This window comes from Ictalurus punctatus, chromosome 2 (genome assembly GCF_001660625.3).
Source record: "Ictalurus punctatus breed USDA103 chromosome 2, Coco_2.0, whole genome shotgun sequence".
Taxonomy (NCBI): Eukaryota; Metazoa; Chordata; class Actinopteri; order Siluriformes; family Ictaluridae; genus Ictalurus; species Ictalurus punctatus.
Window position 1 is genome coordinate 14325368 of NC_030417.2, and position 20941 is coordinate 14346308.

Genomic DNA, 20941 nt, shown 5'->3' on the forward strand with positions numbered 1-20941 from the left:
AAAATATCACACACACACACACACACACACACACACACACTCACACACACACACACTCACACACACAAGTAACCACATTAAAACACCTTTTATAATGGATAGCTCTGGTCCACTAATATTTCCTATAGGGGCACAGAAACATTTTACTGTGTGCATCACTCCGCTCATCTGTGGCAAGTGATACTTTTCAGGAATATAACTTCTGACTTGAAATATGAAAACTCGTCAGAAGAAGGGATGCCAATTTTACAGAAAACACTTTTAATGGGAATATACAAATCAGTGTGAGCTAGACATGCTATAAAATGCAGTGGCGCTACTTCGGAATCTATTTCCGCTCGCGAAGCAAACATGAACAGAACGTTTGGCCAAACTGTGTCTGAAATGTCAGTTACTCCATGTTCATTTCTTGTAAAAGCAATATCGCATTCTCAATCGTGTACCGCACTCTTTGTTTGTGTGATATTGTTTAATTACACTGTTTAGCAATACAAACTGTAAAGCTGTACGAGTGCATGTTGGAGAAAAAAAAGCATGCTTAAGATGAAATTTATGGGGTCATTTTTCAATAGTAAACAGTAGTTATGATCGTTTGGGACCAATAGAGAGATATGGAAACTGATCAGCACACTAAAACAAAAAAGATGATGGTCTCTGTCTGTTTTCCACACACGTTCTCTCTGTCTCCAAGACATACAGAAACCTAGCCTTCCTCACATTATGAAAACACTTCAGCCTTCCCTAAAGAATTAATCTCAGCTCTACGGGAGCCCTAAGCGACTGTGCATTATTCACTTTTTTCTGTTGTTTTCTCGTGATCTCGACATAACAAAAGCTGTTTTCTCACGATGTAATTTTATCCTGAGAAAATCTGACGCTTTGTGAATGCGACTTGTGTCGCATCTTCGCCATGATAAATGTAATACTTCCCTGCTGTAGAGATGGACTTTATCTCCGCATTAAGAGAGAGGGATGTGCCCCTTCTCAAGTGTCGGACACTAACGTGGAAATCGTCAAACCTGCAGGGATGAGGTATTTTTGTAGGCCACCCCAGAAGTTAGTATCACCCTGGTTTCCTTGACAAAAAGCCAAAAGGATTTTTTCCATTGGCTTTTGGATTATTTCAGAAAACAAAAGTTTATGATTCTTACATGTTTCGTTCATTAAGATAAGATTCATAAGATTTTGAAGCCTAGATACAATCGTCAGAAGTTAAAAGCTAATGTTAGGCTATAAACGAACTACACCACGGTCTCATGACTTCAAAGTCACCACCGCTACGCTTCCGACAACTCTTTCAATCTTTGTTTAAAAAAAACAAACAATACAATTGGAAAATACTATAAATTGATAAATCTACAAGTTAGAAAGTTTGAGTTGGAATAGTTTGCAAGAGTGCGAGTATTAACAGGACGAGGATGTAGTAGAGGAGTTTTCCTGTTCGGTGTGATGACGTTTAATGTCCCTGACAACCTCCGTAGTCCCATTCAGCCACTTGTTAGCAACCGTTCAATTTGGCATTTAACCAAAAAACCCATTTAAAAACCCCATTGACTTCAGGACAATGGATGTCCAGTACACAGGAAAATTAAGTTGAGATCATGAGAAAACAACAGAATTTTTTTTTAATGCATGGCCGCTTAGGGCTTCCGCACAGCTCGCATATCTATAAAGGAAAACTGCACCAGAAATTGCGTTCCTAGTAATAAGGAAGCCAACAGGAAGCAGTTAGCACAATATCATCTGCATGATGCTAACTATCTGAGGTCAACATCCATCTAGTTACCAAGAAGATCCTCTCTCTCTATCATTTCGGAATCCGCATAATTTCACTTACATAATATGAACAAGAAACATTAAGCATAATTTAATCTGCAACGAGGACCGCATAATGCTAACAACATGCTAAAAATGTTGCGGGACAGTTTTAGTCAATATTAAATTTCAGTTTTTAAGGTTCGGGTCCATAGAACTCATGAGTACAAATCCTAAATTTATCAGCTATCCCACTGAGCAAGTAAAATCTTAATCCCATGGTTTGGTTGTCAGGAAACATATGAGGCTAGGAAACATAAGTGGTAGCTAATATAATACAGTAATTTTTTTATTTAAATTTTCATGCTAACACCATCAATCTCAGATCGCTTACTAACCAAACCACTTGGAGTCCAACTTCGAGTCTAACGTTTGCTGTCTCCACTACTACTACGTAGGATTTGTCATTGTGACAACACGGAACATCATTGGAAAATGGGGCGTGAGAAAAGAAGTTATGGCTTCTTTAATGTGCTGCAGGGTTGAATTTACGTTAAACATGCAAACATGTTAATCAGTGATTATCATTATATCAATTCCAAACCTTTCTCCATTTCTCTGTGTACAATATTAAACGTTCACAGATTTTGGCTCACACTTTCAAATGACCGGGCCATCGTGGTAAGTGGAGGCTACAGCCAGATACCACTTCAATCAAAGAAGTTAAAAAAAGAAGAAAAAAAAGCAGTGATGTTATGTAATTAACACTGGAGGCAACTGGCTCAGCAAATTTGACTTGTTAATGAGAAGCGCCTGTGACTCAAAATGAGAAGCGGTTATAGAGGACGTAAGCGAAGGTTCAATGGCAGCAGATGGACAATATAAATTGTTTAATCTTTAAACATAAATGACTGACACTGAAACTGACATGAAACCACAGTTGAGGAAACCTCAAACACACACACACACACACACACACACACACACACACACACACACACAGTGCTGTTAAGCTACTTACCCTGATGGAGGAGAAGGAGAGAGAAATTTGACCAGCACATGAATGAATGAAACCAACCCCCCCCCCCCCCTCTCTCTTTCTCTCACCAATCATTAACTGTGTTATCTAAAAGACATTGCGCAAAAGCAAAACATGCCAGAAAGATACATTTTTTTTATATATATATATATATATATATATATATATATATATATATATATATATAAAAAATGTATCTTTCTGGCATGTTTTGCTTTTGCGCAATGTCTTTTTTAGAGAGAGAGAGAGAGAGAGAGAGAGAGAGAGAGAGAGAGAGAGAGAGGGAGGGAGAAATGGAAACAGACAGACAGAGAGAAAGCGTGTCTAAGAGAAAGACACAGACGAAGGTAAACGGATAAAGAGATGTACAGACAGCTAAACTACAGTGGATATAAAATGTCTAGAAACTCCTGTTAAAGTTAATGTGGTTTATTTTGACATAAGAAAAATGAAACCAGAATCAATCAGGTCAGCTCTTTTTCCATCTTTAATGTAATATAATACAAAAGCCCTAAACAGCAAGGTGTGTTTTTTTTTCTTTTCCATTTGCTATGGCCGCGTCTGAAATCGCGTACTACCCTACTACTCATGTCCGAATTCTCAGTAGGTGAGAAATACCCGGATGGTGTACTGCTTCCGGTGAGATTTTGCAATGAGCAACCGATGGACGCTACGCGAGTCAAAAATTCCCATAATGCAACGGGACTGGTGCGGACGAGCTCAGACATAACAAATGGTGAAAGTCAGCATGTCGTCTCTTTTTAAGTATTAAACCTTGGTTAAACAGGACTTGTTTAAAAAATACCTGAATAAACTGTTAACTTGTTGAAGGTTTAAATAAGAAAACTGTTGTCACAGCGTTTGAAATGTTTCTGCGATCTCCATCATGCCTTAGCTGGCCGAGCTAACGGCAACGAATTTACCTCAGCCTGTTAGCCCCGCCCATATTACATTACTAATTCAGTTAAATTTCCTGATGTGAATTTTGTCGTTAGTGCAGTTGCTTTAATCCGGTCGTCCCTTTAAGATTTTTCTGTTTATGATGACATCGACTGTCACATGTCAATGCCTACATGGCGGATCTAGTATGTCCGGGATTGTATTCAAACTACACACACATACTGATACATACATACGTGCTGTTTCAACGGTCGTGCAGTAGGTACCGTCACAGTACGCGATTTCAGACACAGCCTATCATCATTTTGACTTACTAAGTCAAAATAACAACTCAGTAAGTCAAAAATAATGAGACATTAAGTAAAAAATAATAACTTAAGTTAAAATAATGACATTGGAAGTCGAAATAATGACAGCATTAAAACACACACACACACACACACACACACACACACACACACACACACAGTTGCTCCCAATGGCAAGTTAGCACCTTGCATGGCAGTTCTGCTACCATTTGTGTGTGCGCAAGTGTGTGTGCGTGAATGGGTGAATGAGACACAGTGTAAAACGCTTTGGAAATGCTAAGGTTAAAAAAGCGCTATATAAGTGCCGACCATTTACCATGTTTTGAATTTTGAAAACGGTTTTATTTCTTGAACATCTTTCAAGTTGTTAATGAATTTCACTGTTGCACATTTACGATGTTTTTTTTTTTTTTACATTAATGTGCAGTTTGTGCTTACTTTGTGTGCATTGTATGCACATATTTATGATTTCTTGTTGCAATGTTTGTTACTCAAAGTAAAAGTAAAAAGTAATTAAACATAATTGTGTGCGCCCTATTGTTAATGTAAATGTGCATTTCAGTAATATAGCTAAGTAGGAGGGTTCCAGCATTTATATTAAAACATGTCTGCAAAACTAACATTTAAAATGAAATATTGATAACAAATCGATAAAGAATCAAATCAAATATATCAAAACCATACAAATAAGAATCAAACTGCCAAATTGGTCACAATACCCAGCCCTAAACGAACCCCCACAGATACACAACTTGTTATTGGCTGTTTGCTTGTCTCTCCTAGCACACTTCCTTATCAAGGCATATGATAGGCTGTTTATGATCCAGGGCCGGCGCACGCTTGAGGGTTGTTCATGCAACCAAACTTCATGTCTGTTTACATTTTATCGAGCATTATACCAAACTTGTTTCTATCGTTACCGATAAAGGTGTACCGTCGATAAATACCGATAGCCTATAGCCTACACAATAAAACAAGGCAGCTTGAATTCAAACTTTGATTTTTATTTGACAAAATATGAAACTGAAAAAAGTGTGTCATCAAATTAAATTGTGTGTCGTTCACCAAACATCTAATAACACTTCAAACAGCAAACATAGGCCTTGTACAAAACAAACATTCCAAACAATAAATACAGCCCAAGTTCTCTCCTCTTTCATCAAACTTTCGGTCAGTTCAATAATGGTCTCCGTTTTGTCTTCTAAATGTAAGAAGCTCCACACGACATGTGGGTAAAAAAAACAACATAATATCATGACCACGTTTTAGCCAATTAGTTCGTTCCCTTGTTTTATGTAAATGCGTTCGAGGGAACGAATTAATAAAATGTGGGCATGTTGTGCAAATTCTTAATCAGTGCCCACGAGAGAGAGATTATATATATATATATATATATATATATATATATATATATATATATATATATATATATATATATATATATATATATATATATACGGCTCGATAGATAGCTTTACAGAGTACTGTTTAATATTTTACACACGTTTGTGCTGCCCCTCTGACCTCGCACAGTTGTTCCTGTAAGCTAACGTCAGACGTCACGTCTTCTGTCAGTGCGTGTACTATACTGACTGTGTAGTTTTGATGCATCTCTAACTAACTTCCAATTAATTAATTTAATTTATCATGAGTGGCAATTTATTTTATTTTCTTTACTACATTTTAAGCAAACAATAAGTTGTTATTATGTAAGTTTCATTCATAATGTTTCCCCTTTTAATACTGGTATAAAAGTTCATATCAGTATGGTCCCTTATAACCGGTATGACCATATACCATGGCAAGCCTAGTGGCTGGCTTCATGTCGCGAGAGAAGGAAGAAGAAGCCTTTATTTGTCATATATACATTACAGCACCGTGAAATTCTTTTCGTCGCAGCTTCCTAACAAGCTGGGGTCAGAGTGCAGGGTCAGCCATGATACAGTGCACCTGGAGCATATAGGGTTAAGGGCCTTGCTCAAGGGTCCAACAGTGGCAGCTTGGCAGTGCGGGGGCTTGAATTCTTTGAACCCACTGCTCTTAGCACATATTAGACTTCACCCTCCCCAGTTGGTAGCCATCATGTGACAGGGAACAGTTGGCTAGTGGTTGGGAATTGCCAAATCACCAAACTGGGGAGAAAACGGGGGATAAAGGACTAAAAAAAAAAAAAAATGAATTATGGCATCATGAACTCTGCTAAGCACCAAAATACTATATTTTACTCCCAAACTTGGTTGCCTCTGCAAGGAGGTTATGGGTTGAACATTTGAATTGAGAATAACAATACTAATTGTACATACAAATAAACACAGATATACTTGTGGCAACAAATTAGAAACTGTGCGTGGAAGTTAAAATAATATGTAGTACTGTAGCAAACATTTGTACATGTGTATAAGGAGGTATTATATATGTATTAGGGGGAGTGTATTAGCAGTTACAAATAAAAGCAGAATTTAAATGTTTCACGTTGCGTAAACCCTAGCTAATACGTCAGGTGTCAGGCATGTTACAACATCAAAATACATGTTTTATTCCACCTTCTGCACAGCCACACACACACACCAGGTTAAACTTTGTGTACACTAAAAGTTTGCTGATCTATCATGGGTAAAGACTACAGGATTGCAGAAGTGTGGTGTAGCTCAACTCTCACTCTCACTCTCACACACACACACACACACACACACACACACACACACACTCACAAACAATGTCAATCTCCTACATGAACACAAAAAGAAAGCAAACACACGATCATTTCGAATAAGCTTCTTACACAAAATTCCATAACACTCACCCAGCGAGTCAGCTCCGGTTCACAAATCTCTCTCTTATTCTGTCCCCCTGATCTCTCTCAGCCCTCACATGAGCTCCATTAGTGTAATTCAATTTAAACTATGTCCCTCCCCGCACTTCCATATGAACCACAAGGCTGAGCAACAAACTTCGAGAGTGACTGGAGTCAAAACTTCGCAAGCACAGCATTTCATATCACATTCAACACTCTACATGCTCTTCACGTACTACGACATGCTATGTGCAAATTTAAATGTTTTCTGCAAGATGTGCAAAGGTATTACGGACAAGTTTGGTCACGTTGTTTGTTTTTGTATTTGGGCTTGTCACCATACCAGCTTCAATGGCTGTTTAATGGTGAATACAGGTATTTATCAGACAAACTAAATTCAGTAATAATAAAAGTAATTTTAAAAAAAAGCAAATAAAATAAAAGATCACAATATAATTCAGCTGAGAAAAGTCAGGCATTTCTGTACAATGTGACTCTAAAAAAGAATATTTAAATTTGCTTGTGATAAAAGTTGTAAAAGTTTTCCTGGGTCCCGTCTTATAAAACATCTCTTTCAAAGTTTGACCTGATAAAAGACGTTGTCTCATGACATTATAAATAGGGGCAAGCTAAAAATACGTTTTATGGTTGTTTGGTCACATTGAGGTAATTGCTTCTATGCTCTGGAAGTCTCTGGGACTGTACCAAAGTAATCAACACAATTCTTTCAAAAGATAATCCTTCAGTTGGTCTTTTGATGACATCACCTCAAAAATCTCCAATACTCTTGGTGTTTGGCTGGGTTAGGATCTGGTGACTGTGAAGGCCGTAGCATAATCTTCCATGCATAGTCGCAGTGTATGATTTTCCTCTTTTACTGTCTAATTTGTTACTCAATCACGTTCCATTTCCAGTGGACCTCGTCCCTTTTGTGTTCGACTGTGAAGTTATACTACAGCAGCCTCTGTTTCTCGACACCGGAGACACGACTGCACTGAAAACCTGCTCCTGTTGTAAACGTATTACACACCGCTACCTCAGCCTCCGTTCCTAACGGCCATCGAGCGCACAAAACGACATGGCACTGCTGACCATGATTAAATTAAAAAACGATTTGTTTTTGGCAAAGCGGCTCTGCACAGTGCACACTTCCTTTCCTACGATGGCATTTTGAACACCCTGTTTTAATTTTTTTTTTTTTAAAATACAAGATTTCCAAAATAAAGTTGTAATATTTTGTGAATAAAATTGGGCAGAAAGTCATAACATTATTAGAAAAACAAGTTTTTGACATGACAGATATAACTCCGGCCACTCTGTACAGCAATCAAGCTCACAATGTGTTTTGACATTGATTCACCATTAGGTTTATGTTTATTGTACAAGTCTATGGAATTACATTTGTGCCAAAAGTATTGTACATACCCTAACTTTTGAAGAATCGAACAAATATCCATCCATTCGTCTTCTATACCGCTTATCCTTCAGGGTCGCGGGGAACCTGGAGTCTATCCCAGGGAGCATGGGGCACAAGGCGGGGTACACCCTGGACGGGGTGCCAATCCATCGCAGGGCACAATCACATACAAACACCCATTCATACACTACGGACACTTTGGAAATGCCAATCAGCCTACCATGCATGTCTTTGGACTGGGGGAGGAAACCGGAGTACCCGGAGGAAACCCCCACAGCACGGGGAGAACTCCGCACACACAGGGCGGCAGCGGGAATCGAACCCCTAACCCTGGAGGCGTGAGGCGAACGTGCACCCCTCGAACAAAAATATACAATGAAAAGAAGAAAAACACTCTGAAACTGAAAACAATTAATTTAATGGCAAAAATGTAACAAGGTCTTTAAATAAACTTCTTTGATAACAGTTTTCTAAGCTTCCTTTTTGCTAATCATGGCTTATAAATGCACTTTTAAAGTTTTAGTTTACGCTATGCAAATTTACATTTGCCATCCTGGTATAAGCCTCTCATGTGGGTGGGGCTTAACAGAGATTTTACTCTCATTGGCTAGTGAGAATTGGATTGACAGCTCGAGTATTCAGCTGAGGAGGAGGATGATACTGATGATGACGACGGCACTCCGTGCGGCTCCTGAGAGCTCACGTCGAAAAATAGTGGTATGAGACACAAATCTCAAATATTAACCATGAACGAATATAATAATTAAGTAAGTAAGTAATTTCCACTAAAAAGTACAAACACTGTAACTATACAGAGAACTGCATCCAGAACGCTCTCCAAAATTCATGCCACTGAAGTCTCTACTTCCAGGTCAGGGAGCTATCGATCCAAATCTCACTAGCCAATGAGAATAAATCGCTGTTAAGCCCCGCCTACACAAAAGGATTGTGCCAGAATTCCGAACGTAACCTTGCAGAGCATAAATGAAAACTTTGAAAGCATAAACAAAATCATAATAAACCATGATTAGCAAAAAGGAAGCTTAGAAAACTGTTAACAAAGAATGCTGTTTATTTACAGACCTTGTTACATTTTTGCCACCGAGTTTAAAGTTTTTAGTTTCAACGTTTCTTTTGGCACAAATTTAATTCCATACAAAGTCCAATTCTTCCACTCCTTCAGGATTGAGCATTTTGATTATTATCCATCTACACACCCTCTTTGGCACAAAGATGTACCCATCGATAGTCTGGAAGGCGACCACTGCCTGAAAACGTTCCTTCATCAGAAGAGACAATAACTTCACCAAAACATCCTTCATTTTAACACACAAACGTTATAAGTATGTACCATTTTGTCATGGTATTATCATAATTCTCAAAACACTGCGACCCCCCCCCCCCTAATATTATAACTGTATTCTCCAAATCTTGTATTTTTCTTTTTTGAACAGTGGCCCTAAACCGCCGTCGTACTTTCCTCACAGACGTTCTCTCTTTGACGAAGTGATAAATGCTGACTTTGTACCAGATTTTCTGGAAAAGTCACTCTGAAAATGATATTTCTAAGAAAGAAGAACAGTTAGGTGATTTAGCCCCCCCCCCCGCCCCATTTGGTTTTTGTTACATCTATAAAGCTGTGAAAAGGGACATTTGTACAAAGAATTTGTAATACATTTTCCATGAATTTCCACCAGTTTGTGCTTTAAATGGTTGATGAATACCGTGATATCGTTCAGATTATCATACCGTGAAAAGAGTAGCACCTCGGTTTACTGCGTGCTACGTCACTTCCGGGTGTAGACTCGAGGGATCAAGCGGGAATCCACTTCATTATTGGGATCTTCCCTAAAGGCGTCAGTGACGTGTGGTTGAGCTAATGCCGCCATCTTGTGGCGAGCTGCTAGCGTTTCTGTTTTAACAGAAAAAACTGATATTGCACTTCTGTACATTCTGTTTGAAGTGTGAATCGTTATGTACTTTAAGAAAGAATGGTTATTAACTGTACCTGTTTAATTACAGATGTTCTAGTGTCAGAAGTGTAGTTCAGCTTCAGGATTTGTGTAACAACCATTTGATCCATCTGTTGACATTTTATACCATGTCTTTTCTTTTCTTTTTTAAAGGAGTTTAATTCGTCCTGTTTGTTGCTTTATTAAAGACCGTTTAAACACGAGCGGGAAATAATACGCTTATCTTATAACTTACTTCGTAATACTATAGAAATCTGAAATTAAAACAATAACAACAATCTTAAATCGTTCCTTTACAAATTTGCCCGTACACGCGCGCCATTAGATCCCCGCCTACAAGAGTAAACAAGAGTAAACGACCAATCAGACTGTGGTCACGTGTTCAACACCGGCGCCAAAATGCACCGCTGCAAATACTCTATTGTGATTGGCTATTCAGGTATACAATCAACAAAACTCATCTGCGGTGTTGCCAGATACACACAAATTTACGTCTTAAAACAGGAACATTAGGAAACCGTTTTTTTTTTTTTTTTTTTTTTTTTTTAATTCTACAGTGAATTTTACATTAAATGAAAAACATTTTCATTTATTGAAGGAGGACGTTTGTGCCACATCTATCTCACCCATGTGGAAAAAATCACTACCCCTAAATGTAATAACGGGTTGTGCTACCTTTATTGTGCAGCATCAACTGCAATCAGATGCTTTTGATAACTTCTGATACGATCAGTCTTTCACATTGTTGTGGAGGTATTCTTGGTCCACTTTTCTTTGCAAGATTGGTTTCATTCAGCCACACCAGACGGCTTTGCACAATGAAATGCCTGTTTAAGGTCCTTTATAGAAATATTTGTGAAGCATAATCAATATGTGTAACTAACATTTCGATAGGTTAATGAAGTGTATTCAATATGTTTAACTAACATTTCGATAGGTAAATTAAGTGTATTCAATATGTGTAACTAACATTTGGATAGGTTAATGCAGGGGTTCCCAAACTTTTCCAGGGCAAGGCACCCAAATGGCGTTAAAATTTGACCGAGGCCCTTTTGCAAGATGTCTTTAAAACACATTAAAAATACAGACTTCTGAATATATACCCCTCTTTTTTTAAAATTAATAATTACATCTTAACATTACATTAGGAATTGATTGTGTGTGTGTGTGTGTGTGTGTGTGTGTGTGTGTGTGTGTGGTTGTCTGAGAGTGAGAAAGAGAAAACATACATTTATTTATTTTTCACACCAAATTGTTGAGGCCCTCTGGGCGCCTCCTGGCGGCCCCCACTTTGAAAACCACTGGGTTAATGAAGTGTATTCAATATGTATATCCAACATTATAAATTATTACTTAAGCATAATCGAATAATCAATATTAGTTGAAAAGCATAACCTATATATAATCAATAGTTAGAAGCATAATCTAAATCCACAGAACAATGTTTGATCAAGTTATATTCTAAGTGTGTACTGAGTTAGATGAATTCTGTATCTTACTGTACAATAATTGTTTTTCTGCATCAGCTGGCACTTTTCTGCACAACAATAAATTGGCATTAGATATTCACTTTTGTAAGTAAATAACCTTGAGGCCAGATACCAATTAGGGAGTTAGAAGAGGGCCTCAGGAAGGGAGGTAGATATCAACTGGGACAACAGATAGAGATAGACAGATGCTCACTGAGGCCTAAGAAGGGAGTGTTGGTCAAGGTCAGGACTCCTGAGTGAAACCTTTTTGTAAAAAAGAAACCTTGTCCTCGTGAAACCTTTTCAAGAAAAACAACTGACTGCACATGCTCCACAAATTTAAGATAACACATGGACATGAATATTTCATTGCGGTAAAGAAGACTGGTCTGTTTTTAATGAGGAAAGACAAAACCCCTCCCAAGATGAAGGGCTATAAAAAGGGCTGTATGTGTTTGCATAATTTGGACTTTCTGCAGACTGTCACACTTTATTGGTTTTCAATAACGTTTATTTACGTTTTGACATCTACTAAACTCTCTATCCCTGAAGTTTTTGACTTAGGCTAAAAAGGTTGATTTATCCACAACACTTTCCCCAGCATCACAGGGGGCTCATGTCAGGCCATTACAAAACCTTCATTTTGTTTCTTCTGAGCCATTCAGAGGTGGACTTGCTGTTGTGCTTTGGATCATTGTGTTCCTCCATAGCTCAATGATGGCTGGACTGGACATTCTCCTTCAGGATTATCTGCGGAAGAGCAGAATTCATGGTTCTGTCAACTATGGGCCCTGAAACAGCAAAAGATCCCCACACCATCACACTACCACCACATCTGACTGTTGATATGATGTTTTTATTTTGGAATGCTGTGCTAGCTGTAAGCCAGGGGGGTATTCCAGAAAGCAGGTTATGCGACTTACCTGGGTAAGTTTACTCAGGGTTAACAGATCACCTCAACTTTTAGGGTATGTAAGTAGCTATAGCAACTTACTCTCTGAACATAACCTGCTCCAGAGCAGGTTATGTTCCAGGATTAGTTTGTTTCAGAGAGCATAGCATGCCCTTTTGGAGAATAGCCAGTGGATGAGGAAGCACAAATTATATGAAATCTTTTTCATATTCAGATGAATATTTGTGGGAGTGTTACTGTTTTGCAATAATCATTAATTTATTTAACATGCCTTTTGAAACCTCATCACAAACATGACACATCATGGCTTAATGCTTAACACCGAGCACATTTTAGGCATTGCCCTTCATTTTTTTGCCACAGGGAGTTTTCTGTATATAACCTGGGTGATGCAGAGCATGTGGAAAAGGCAATGGTGTGTAGAACCATTCATACAGTAATGCCTTGCACTCAAACAGCCCCAACACAATTTTATGCAGTTCCCTGGCCATAAACCATGATGAGCCATTGACAAAGATGGCAAGAGGAACCCCCAGTGAACAAAAGAGATGGCAGGGTGGTATGTAATGTGATCTTCCAAAATCATTTCTAGTTAAAAGACTAATGTACAGCAAACAGTCAAGTGTGGTTCATTGTTATTATTATTATTATTATTATTATTATTATTATTATTATTATTATTATTTCCTGTAATTGAAAAAGATGTTTGCGTTTATTGCTTTACCATTCAACAATAAATAACAATAATCATCACTAGGCAAATGCAAAACTTTGCCAACCTTTAGCCGGTGCTCCAGCAATTCAACTTCAAGCCTGGTCTTTATGTTCAGCTTTTTAAACTCCATTTGATTTAACAGGAGCACTACAATTAAGATTGTACACACCATATGCAGAAAAATAAATTAAGCATGCATAATACACAAGTGAAACATTGGCAGTAAAGTGTTATTTCAAAATGCCTTTTTCAAACAGTGGCAGTGTTTATAATTATCTTGAGTGTTTAAAGATATACCACTGGAAACTTAAATAAATAAATAAATAAATGTCATTACTAATATGTTAAGCCTACACTTTACCAAGCCACTTATATCATGGGAGGTAGCTCACTCTGATGAACTACCCCCTGGATTCCCCTCAACCATGGGTCGCCCTTGATTAAGGGACTGTGCCAGCTCCTCAGCTGGACTGAGTGATGTGGGTGGTGGTCCCCCACCCATTTTGCAGACCTACATTCCTGTTGGCTATATAGAACCTAGAGAAAAGTTATTGTAGAAGGTAGGCCCAAGTAGTTAGCTTATAATTTATGGAATATTACCATTTTGGAAAATGTTATTGTGGTTCATTTTGACTTGGCTCCAAGTTCTTTGGATCCAGAAGGATTACACCTGAAACTATGAAGCCTGCCTGCCTGCCTGCCTATATTATATTATATTATATTATATATAAATATATATATATATATATATATATATATATATATATATATATATATATATATATATATATATATATATATATATATATAAAATTAGCCAATGTAATATGTACAAGGTCAAGAAACTGATGGAGGGCTAAAAGTAAAGACTTAACCATTAAATGCTACGACATGGGTCTAATAGGATCTAAAAATTTTTATTTTATTTCATAATGAAAGGGAACTTTGTGTGATATATATAAATAAAACACACACACACACACACACACACACACACACACACACACACATCTGTATATAGAAATCGGTGTTTAAAAGAAATGTCTTTATATACTCACCGTGCACATGCTTTAACTCCGAGTTACCAATAGGAGGTTGATGGAACTTCCTCCTCACAGGTGTTCTGGAACTGGAAAACCCCAGGAGTAAGTATCATTTGGGTTTATCAACCTAGAGTTCAGGGTTTGTGACAGTAAGTTAACCTTCCTTTCTGGAACACCCCCCAGATGGCACAGGGCCGATGTTTCAAAACGTTCCACTTTTGACTCATCAGTCCACAAAGGCTTGGCGGTCAAGGTGTTTTTTGTTAAATGTAGAATGAACATTTGTTCCTCTTGGTTAGCAGTGGTTTTTGCTTTGCAACACTTCCATGGATACCATTTCTGCCCAGTATCTTTCTAATGGTGGAATCATAAACATTGACCTTATCTGAGGAGAGGGAGGCCTGCAGTTCCGAAGATGTAGGTCTTTTGTGACTTCCTGGAGGAGTAATCAATCACTCAGAATTTCTGTAGACTGTGAATCCCAGAGCCATAAAAATGGCTTTGTAACTCAATCATATATTTAACTAACTTTCTTTATTCATCTTTCCTGTCATTTATTTTGGGAATTGGAGCACAGTGTGCTGCTGAGATCTTTTAGCTGCAATTCACATTGCTGGAATTTAAGTGATATTTAAGTGATGAAATTTAGATTCAGCAAGGCTGGCAACAATCAATCCTCGTCGTGTCTAATCTAATTGAAGCCAGTTATTAATTAAATTTGGTTACTTGTTTGATTGGTTGATTAACTAAGTGGGTAATTGTTCTTCCGACATAAGGCCAGTTAGTGTTGAATAAATTTTTTCTTTCAGTAAATGAAATGATGGTTTAAAAACTACAAAAAATAATTTTACATATAAAAATTTATTTATATATATATATATATATATATATATATATATATATTGTGAGGAATTAGCCCGGGGAAGGGCGGCGTACAGACCCACAGGAGACCAAAGGGTGGCTGCAGACGGTGCTTTATTGTGGCTAGGGTGAGGTGAACGTGTGATAAATGGAAGAATGCGGGGGTTTGTGAAGGCGTGACGGCCGGCGGAGTCGACTCGTGGCGGAGGCGGGATTCCCGAGGCGGGGCGGGGGTTTTCCCGGGCCGGCGTCCTCCGTGTGTGCGACTCTCACTATCCGGCGGTCTCGTCCGCGCTTACGACTCCTGGAGAGAGGGAGAGAGAGAGAGAGAAGAATTTAGCGTGAGGCGTGAGGTTACCGTCGTGATCGGAGGTTGTGAATCGCTGCAAACACGCACGGAGTCCGTTTTGACGCCACGATATTCTCCTCCCCTTCCCGGCCGGAAGCGCGCTCTTTTATCCTCCTCCGTCGTCGCCTGAGTGGTGGGACTTCCCCGTTGGATCCGCCAATCGCGGGCAGGAGTCGCGTCAGCCCCGCCCTGCCACAGCGGTCCTTCCAGCTGGCGGAATGTTCGGCAGGAAGCTGCCCACGTCGTGCCGGTGCGGCAGTCGGAGAAGGAGCGTTTTCCCTCTGGTGTGCGCCGGATCTCTGCCCGTCGCGACAGTACCCCCCCCTCAGCTCCGAGCCTACTGCCGCTCGGTGGTGGGCCCAGAGGGCGTCTCGTCGTGAGAGCCCATCCGCGTTACCATGCTGGGCCCCTGCCCGGTGCTTAACCTGAAAAGAGAAGTCTTGTAAGGCGAGGAACCAGCGGGTTACCCGGGCGTTGGTGTCCTTCGCCTTGGCCATCCACTGCAGGGGGGCGTGGTCGGTTATGAGGATGAAGTGCCTGCCCGCCAGATAGTATCGCAGCTCCTCGATGGCCCATTTTATTGCTAGTGCCTCCCGCTCGACCGCCGCATACTTCCTCTCGGCCGGGGACAGCTTCCGGCTGATGTAGAGGACTGGGTGTTCTTCCCCGTCGAAGGTCTGGGAGAGGACGGCACCCAGCCCGGTCTCGGACGCATCAGTATGTACAGTGAACGGGAGGTCAAAGTCCGGGTTGCGGAGTATCGGCGCGCTGGTGAGGGCTTCTTTTAGGGCCTGGAAGGCCCTTTCTGCATCGGCTGTCCACCTCACCTGGTCTGGCTGGCCCTTCTTTGTGAGGTCTGAGAGGGGAGAGGCTACAGCAGAAAAGTTAGGCACGAACCTGCGATAGTAGCCCGCCAATCCCAAGAAGGCACGTACCTGTTTTTTCGACGTTGGACGTGGGTAGTCCTTCACAGCCTCGATCTTTTTTTGTTGGGGCTTCAGCATCCCCCGTCCGATGCGGTATCCCAGGTACTGGGCTTCCGTCAGCCCTAGGTGGCATTTCTTTGGGTTCGCCGTCAGGCCGGCCTCCCGGAGGGCTTTCAGGATCTCCCTGAGGTGGAACAGGTGGTCGGCCCAGGTGGAGGAGTGTATGACCACGTCGTCCAGGTAGGCCGCGGCAAACTGTCGGTGGGGTCGCAGGAGGATGTCCATTAGCCGCTGGAACGTGGCGGGCGCCCCGTGCAGCCCAAAGGGGAGAACCCGGTACTGCCAGTGGCCGGTGGCCGTGCTAAAGGCTGTCTTGGGCCTTGCCTCCGGTGCGAGCGCCACTTGCCAATAGCCTTTGGTGAGGTCCAGGGTCGATATGAATCGGGCTCTCCCCAGCCTCTCAATCAGGTCGTCCACTCTGGGGAGGGGGTAGCTGTCAAACTCCGACACCTGGTTCAGCCTCCGGAAGTCATTGCATAGCCTCATGCTCCCATCCGGTTTCGGCACGACGACGATGGGGCTGGACCAGGGGCTGCTGGACTCCTCGATGATGTGGTCCCGCAGCATGCGACTGATTTCCTCCTCGATGGCCTGGCGCCGGGCCTCGGGGACACGGTATGGCCTTTGTCTCACCACTACACCGGGAGGAGTCTTGATTTCATGCTGGACCAGCTGAGTCATTCCCGGGGTAGCCGAAAACACATCTGCAAACTGGTCGGTCAGCTCGGTAAGCTCCTGTCTTTGGGTGGGGGTGAGGTCCTCCCCGAAGCCGACCAAGGTACCCTTGCCCCGGTCCGAGTCCTGAACTGCGAACGCCGACACCACCGGGGTTGGTTCCACCCACTTTTTCAGCAAGTTTATGTGGTATAGCTTCCCGTCCTTCGGCTTACCGGGTTGCTGTAGGCGGTAGTTGACTGGGCCCCGGCGCTCGAGGACAGTGTATGGACCTTGCCACCGGGCGAGGAACTTGCAGGCGCTGCTGGGCACTAACAGGAGGACCCGGTCCCCCGGCTGGAATTCCCGGGGCTGTGCGGGGCGGTTGTATACCTTCTTCTGCTCCTCCTGCGCCGCCAGCATGTGCTCCCGGACGATGGGGCCCACCCTGTCAATCCTGGCTTGCATGTCCTGCACGTACTCGACGACGGAGCGGAACGGGGATGGTTGCTCCTCCCAGGCTTCGCGGGCTACATCCAACAATCCCCGCGGCCGCCGCCCGAACAGGAGCTCGAAGGGCGTGAAGCCCGTGGACGCCTGGGGGCACTCCCGAACGGCGAAGAGTACGTAGGGGAGGAGGAGGTCCCAGTTCCTCCCCTCCTCGTCCACCACCCGGCGCAGCATCCGCTTGAGGGTCTGATTGAACCTTTCAACAAGTCCGTCGGTTTGGGGGTGGTAGACGGACGTCCGGAGGTGCTTCACCTGTAACATACGACACAAATCCGCCATTAGCTTCGAGACAAACGGCGTACCTTGGTCGGTCAACACGTCCTTGGGGATCCCCACTCGACTGAAGAGGAGTACCAGCTCCCTGGCGATGTTTTGCGAGGTGGCCTTGCGGAGCGGCACCGCCTCAGGGTACCGAGTGGCGTAGTCGACCAGAACCAGGATGTATTCATGGCCCCGGGCCGACTTGGGTAGGGGCCCCACGAGATCCATGCCCACTCGCTCAAACGGGACACCGATGATGGGCAGGGGTATCAGGGGCGCCGGCGGGGGCCTCCGCGGGGCCGTGCGTTGGCACTGCGGGCACTGTTGACAAAAGGTCCGGACCTCCGCGTCCATCCCGGGCCACACGAAGCGGTCCCGCAGTTTCTCCAGGGTATTTCGGGCCCCCAGGTGGCCGCCGAGGGGATGGGTGTGGGCTAGGTGTAATAAGATGGCTGTCTTGGCTCGGGGCACCACCAGTAGGTCCACCTGCTCCCCGCGGCGGCAGGCCCGTTGGTACAGGAGCCCCCCTCGGACGAGGAAGTACGATGTGGGGAGCCTCAGGTCTGGGCTCTGGTCGACCCCCTCTATCACCCGTACCTGGGCCCAGCAGTGCTTCAGTCGGTCGTCCTCCTTCTGTTCCCGACCGAACTTTCCCTCCCGGTTTACCTGGGGAAAGACAGATGACAGAGGGTTAGTAGTTTGGGGGGTCTTACCTTCTGAGGTGGCCTCTCCGTCGTCCTGGGCCAGGTAGGCCGGCCGGGTTGGGATCCCCTTCCCTCGCCGCCGCGGTCTCCAGGACTCGGCTCTCGGTACCACCCGGAATCCTGGCCAGTCTCGTCCCAGGAGGAGGGGCACGGGGAGTTCGGGGATGATTCCGACATGGAGGGGCCAGGTGCTGGCTTCGCTCCGGATCTGGACCTCAGCTGAGGGGACCTCCCGGGTGTCCCCATGGACGCATGTCACGGTAAGCGTCCCGCTTGGTCGGCGCCCCTCAGGCAGGATGGAGGGTTGGGCAAGGGTCACCGTGCTCCCGGTGTCCAGTAGGGCGGTTACCGGTCTCCCTTCGACCCACACCGTCACGGAGGGCGCCTCCGGCGGTTGCTGCTGATGGAGGGCGCAGCCTGCCAGCCATGGTTTTGTAAGCAGCCGGGCGGCTTCCCTCTCCGGCTCTGTAGGCATGGGCTCGTCTCGGGGGTGTTCACAAGTGGGCGCCCTCTGTGGGTTCCTCCAGATGCGGGGCCGGGTCTGGCGGTCAGACCGGGGGCCCTGGGCACCGGGGGGCCGATCGAGGTGCTGCTGCTCCCCGGAGTCGAGCTCCAGGGTGGCCAAGGTTCGCTCCAGGGCAGTCAGGAGTTCCTGGGGCGTAGTTGGGGCGTGGGCCCCCACGGCCTGTCTCTCTGCCCGGGGTAGCGCTCTCAGGAACCGGTCGACCGCCACCTTCTCCGCCACCTCCGAGGCGGTATGCCGATCCGGTCGGAGCCAACGTTTGGTGATCCGGAGGAGGGCGTTCATCTGGCAACGTGGTCGAGCACCTGTTCGATAAACCCAACGATGGAATTCAGTAGCGGCCCGGCCAGGGGTTCGGCCACACCACGCCAGGACTCCCTCCTTAATCGCCAGGTAGTCCGTAGCCTCCTCCGGGTCGAGGGCATAGTAGGCTGTTCGGGCCTCTCCCGTGAGCAGGGGACCCAGGGCACGGGGCCAGTCGTCACGGTCCCACCCCTCCCGGCAGGCGATACTCTCGAAGGTCTCGAAGTACGCCTCAAGGTCCTCTTCGGGGCCAAGGGGGGGTAGTAGGCGGCGGATCTCGCTGGTTGCGTCGGGGAGAGGCGTGGAGGCGGCGGGGGTCTCAGTCCTCATGGCGATCAGTGTCTGTGTGGCGACCTGAAGGCTTTCGGCGAGCTGCTGCGTCACGGCGTGCTGCTGGAGGCTAGTCTCCAGCAAGTGTTGCAGGGTGGGGTCCATTTTTTTTTTTTTTTTCTCTCTCTCACGGGTTTATTTTTTTTTTTTTTTTTTTTTGATGGGTTTTTTTTTTTTTTTTTTTTTTCTCTGCAGTAGGCGGGTCTGTACTACGCCTGCATCCTCCACCAGTTGTGAGGAATTAGCCCGGGGAAGGGCGGCGTACAGACCCACAGGAGACCAAAGGGTGGCTGCAGACGGTGCTTTATTGTGGCTAGGGTGAGGTGAACGTGTGATAAATGGAAGAATGCGGGGGTTTGTGAAGGCGTGACGGCCGGCGGAGTCGACTCGTGGCGGAGGCGGGATTCCCGAGGCGGGGCGGGGGTTTTCCCGGGCCGGCGTCCTCCGTGTGTGCGACTCTCACTATCCGGCGGTCTCGTCCGCGCTTACGACTCCTGGAGAGAGGGAGAGAGAGAGAGAGAAGAATTTAGCGTGAGGCGTGAGGTTACCGTCGTGATCGGAGGTTGTGAATCGCTGCAAACACGCACGGAGTCCGTTTTGACGCCACGATATTCTCCTCCCCTTCCCGGCCGGAAGCGCGCTCTTTTATCCTCCTCCGTCGTCGCCTGAGTGGTGGGACTTCCCCGTTGGATCCGCCAATCGCGGGCAGGAGTCGCGTCAGCCCCGCCCTGCCACAGCGGTCCTTCCAGCTGGCGGAATGTTCGGCAGGAAGCTGCCCACGTCGTGCCGGTGCGGCAGTCGGAGAAGGAGCGTTTTCCCTCTGGTGTGCGCCGGATCTCTGCCCGTCGCGACAATATATATATATAAAATAAAATCACACTATACTATTTTTTATTTTATTTGGCATTTTCCTATTTTATGACATAGAAGCTCTCAAGGACTTTATTGACCATTACTACAATCAGTACACTCAATCGATGCTGCTGCTACTACTACTACTAAAGATGTGGGGATTGGGATGCAACAGTTTTGTCCAAAAACTGAGCTTCTGCTTCACCACCACAGACCAGTACAGGGACTGTAACACTGCTGTAACATAGCTCTTCATACCATGAGCATATTTGACTTATCTGG

General features: G+C 44.2%; 2 protein-coding genes across 4 annotated transcripts in view; both read right to left on the reverse strand.

Annotated features, from left to right (window-relative positions):
• slc2a9l2 (solute carrier family 2 member 9, like 2) overlaps window positions 1-10521 on the reverse strand; it is a 140519-nt gene extending 129998 nt beyond the window's left edge. The window contains exons 1-2 of one of the 3 annotated variants that reach the window (XM_017458344.3): window positions 10222-10521; window positions 9963-10125 (exon numbers count right to left, since the gene is read on the reverse strand). The gene's annotated coding sequence lies outside the window, so the exon portion shown is untranslated. Of the gene's footprint in view, window positions 1-2776; window positions 2855-6805; window positions 7013-9962; window positions 10126-10221 lie in introns of those variants that run through there. The other 2 variants (XM_053688095.1, XM_053688099.1) reach the window with 2 other exon arrangements.
• A 4706-nt stretch (window positions 10522-15227) lies between these two features.
• LOC128635373 (uncharacterized) lies at window positions 15228-19912 on the reverse strand. Its single transcript, XM_053688103.1, has 2 exons — window positions 15585-19912; window positions 15228-15491 (listed from the first exon to the last, which is right to left on the reverse strand). The coding sequence occupies exons 1-2, from the start codon at window positions 19910-19912 to the stop codon at window positions 15311-15313; spliced, it is 4509 nt and encodes a 1502-aa protein (XP_053544078.1). The 3' UTR covers window positions 15228-15310.
• Window positions 19913-20941: the final 1029 nt, after the last annotated feature.

Coding starts and splice junctions, on each gene's coding strand:
- LOC128635373 (XM_053688103.1), bottom strand. CDS start 19,912: ATGGACCCCACCCTGCAACACTTGCTGGAGACTAGCCTCCAGCAGCAC. Junction 15,492..15,584: donor GTGGCGTCAAAACGGACTCC/GTGCGTGTTTGC, acceptor CCCTCTCTCCAG/GAGTCGTAAGCGCGGACGAG.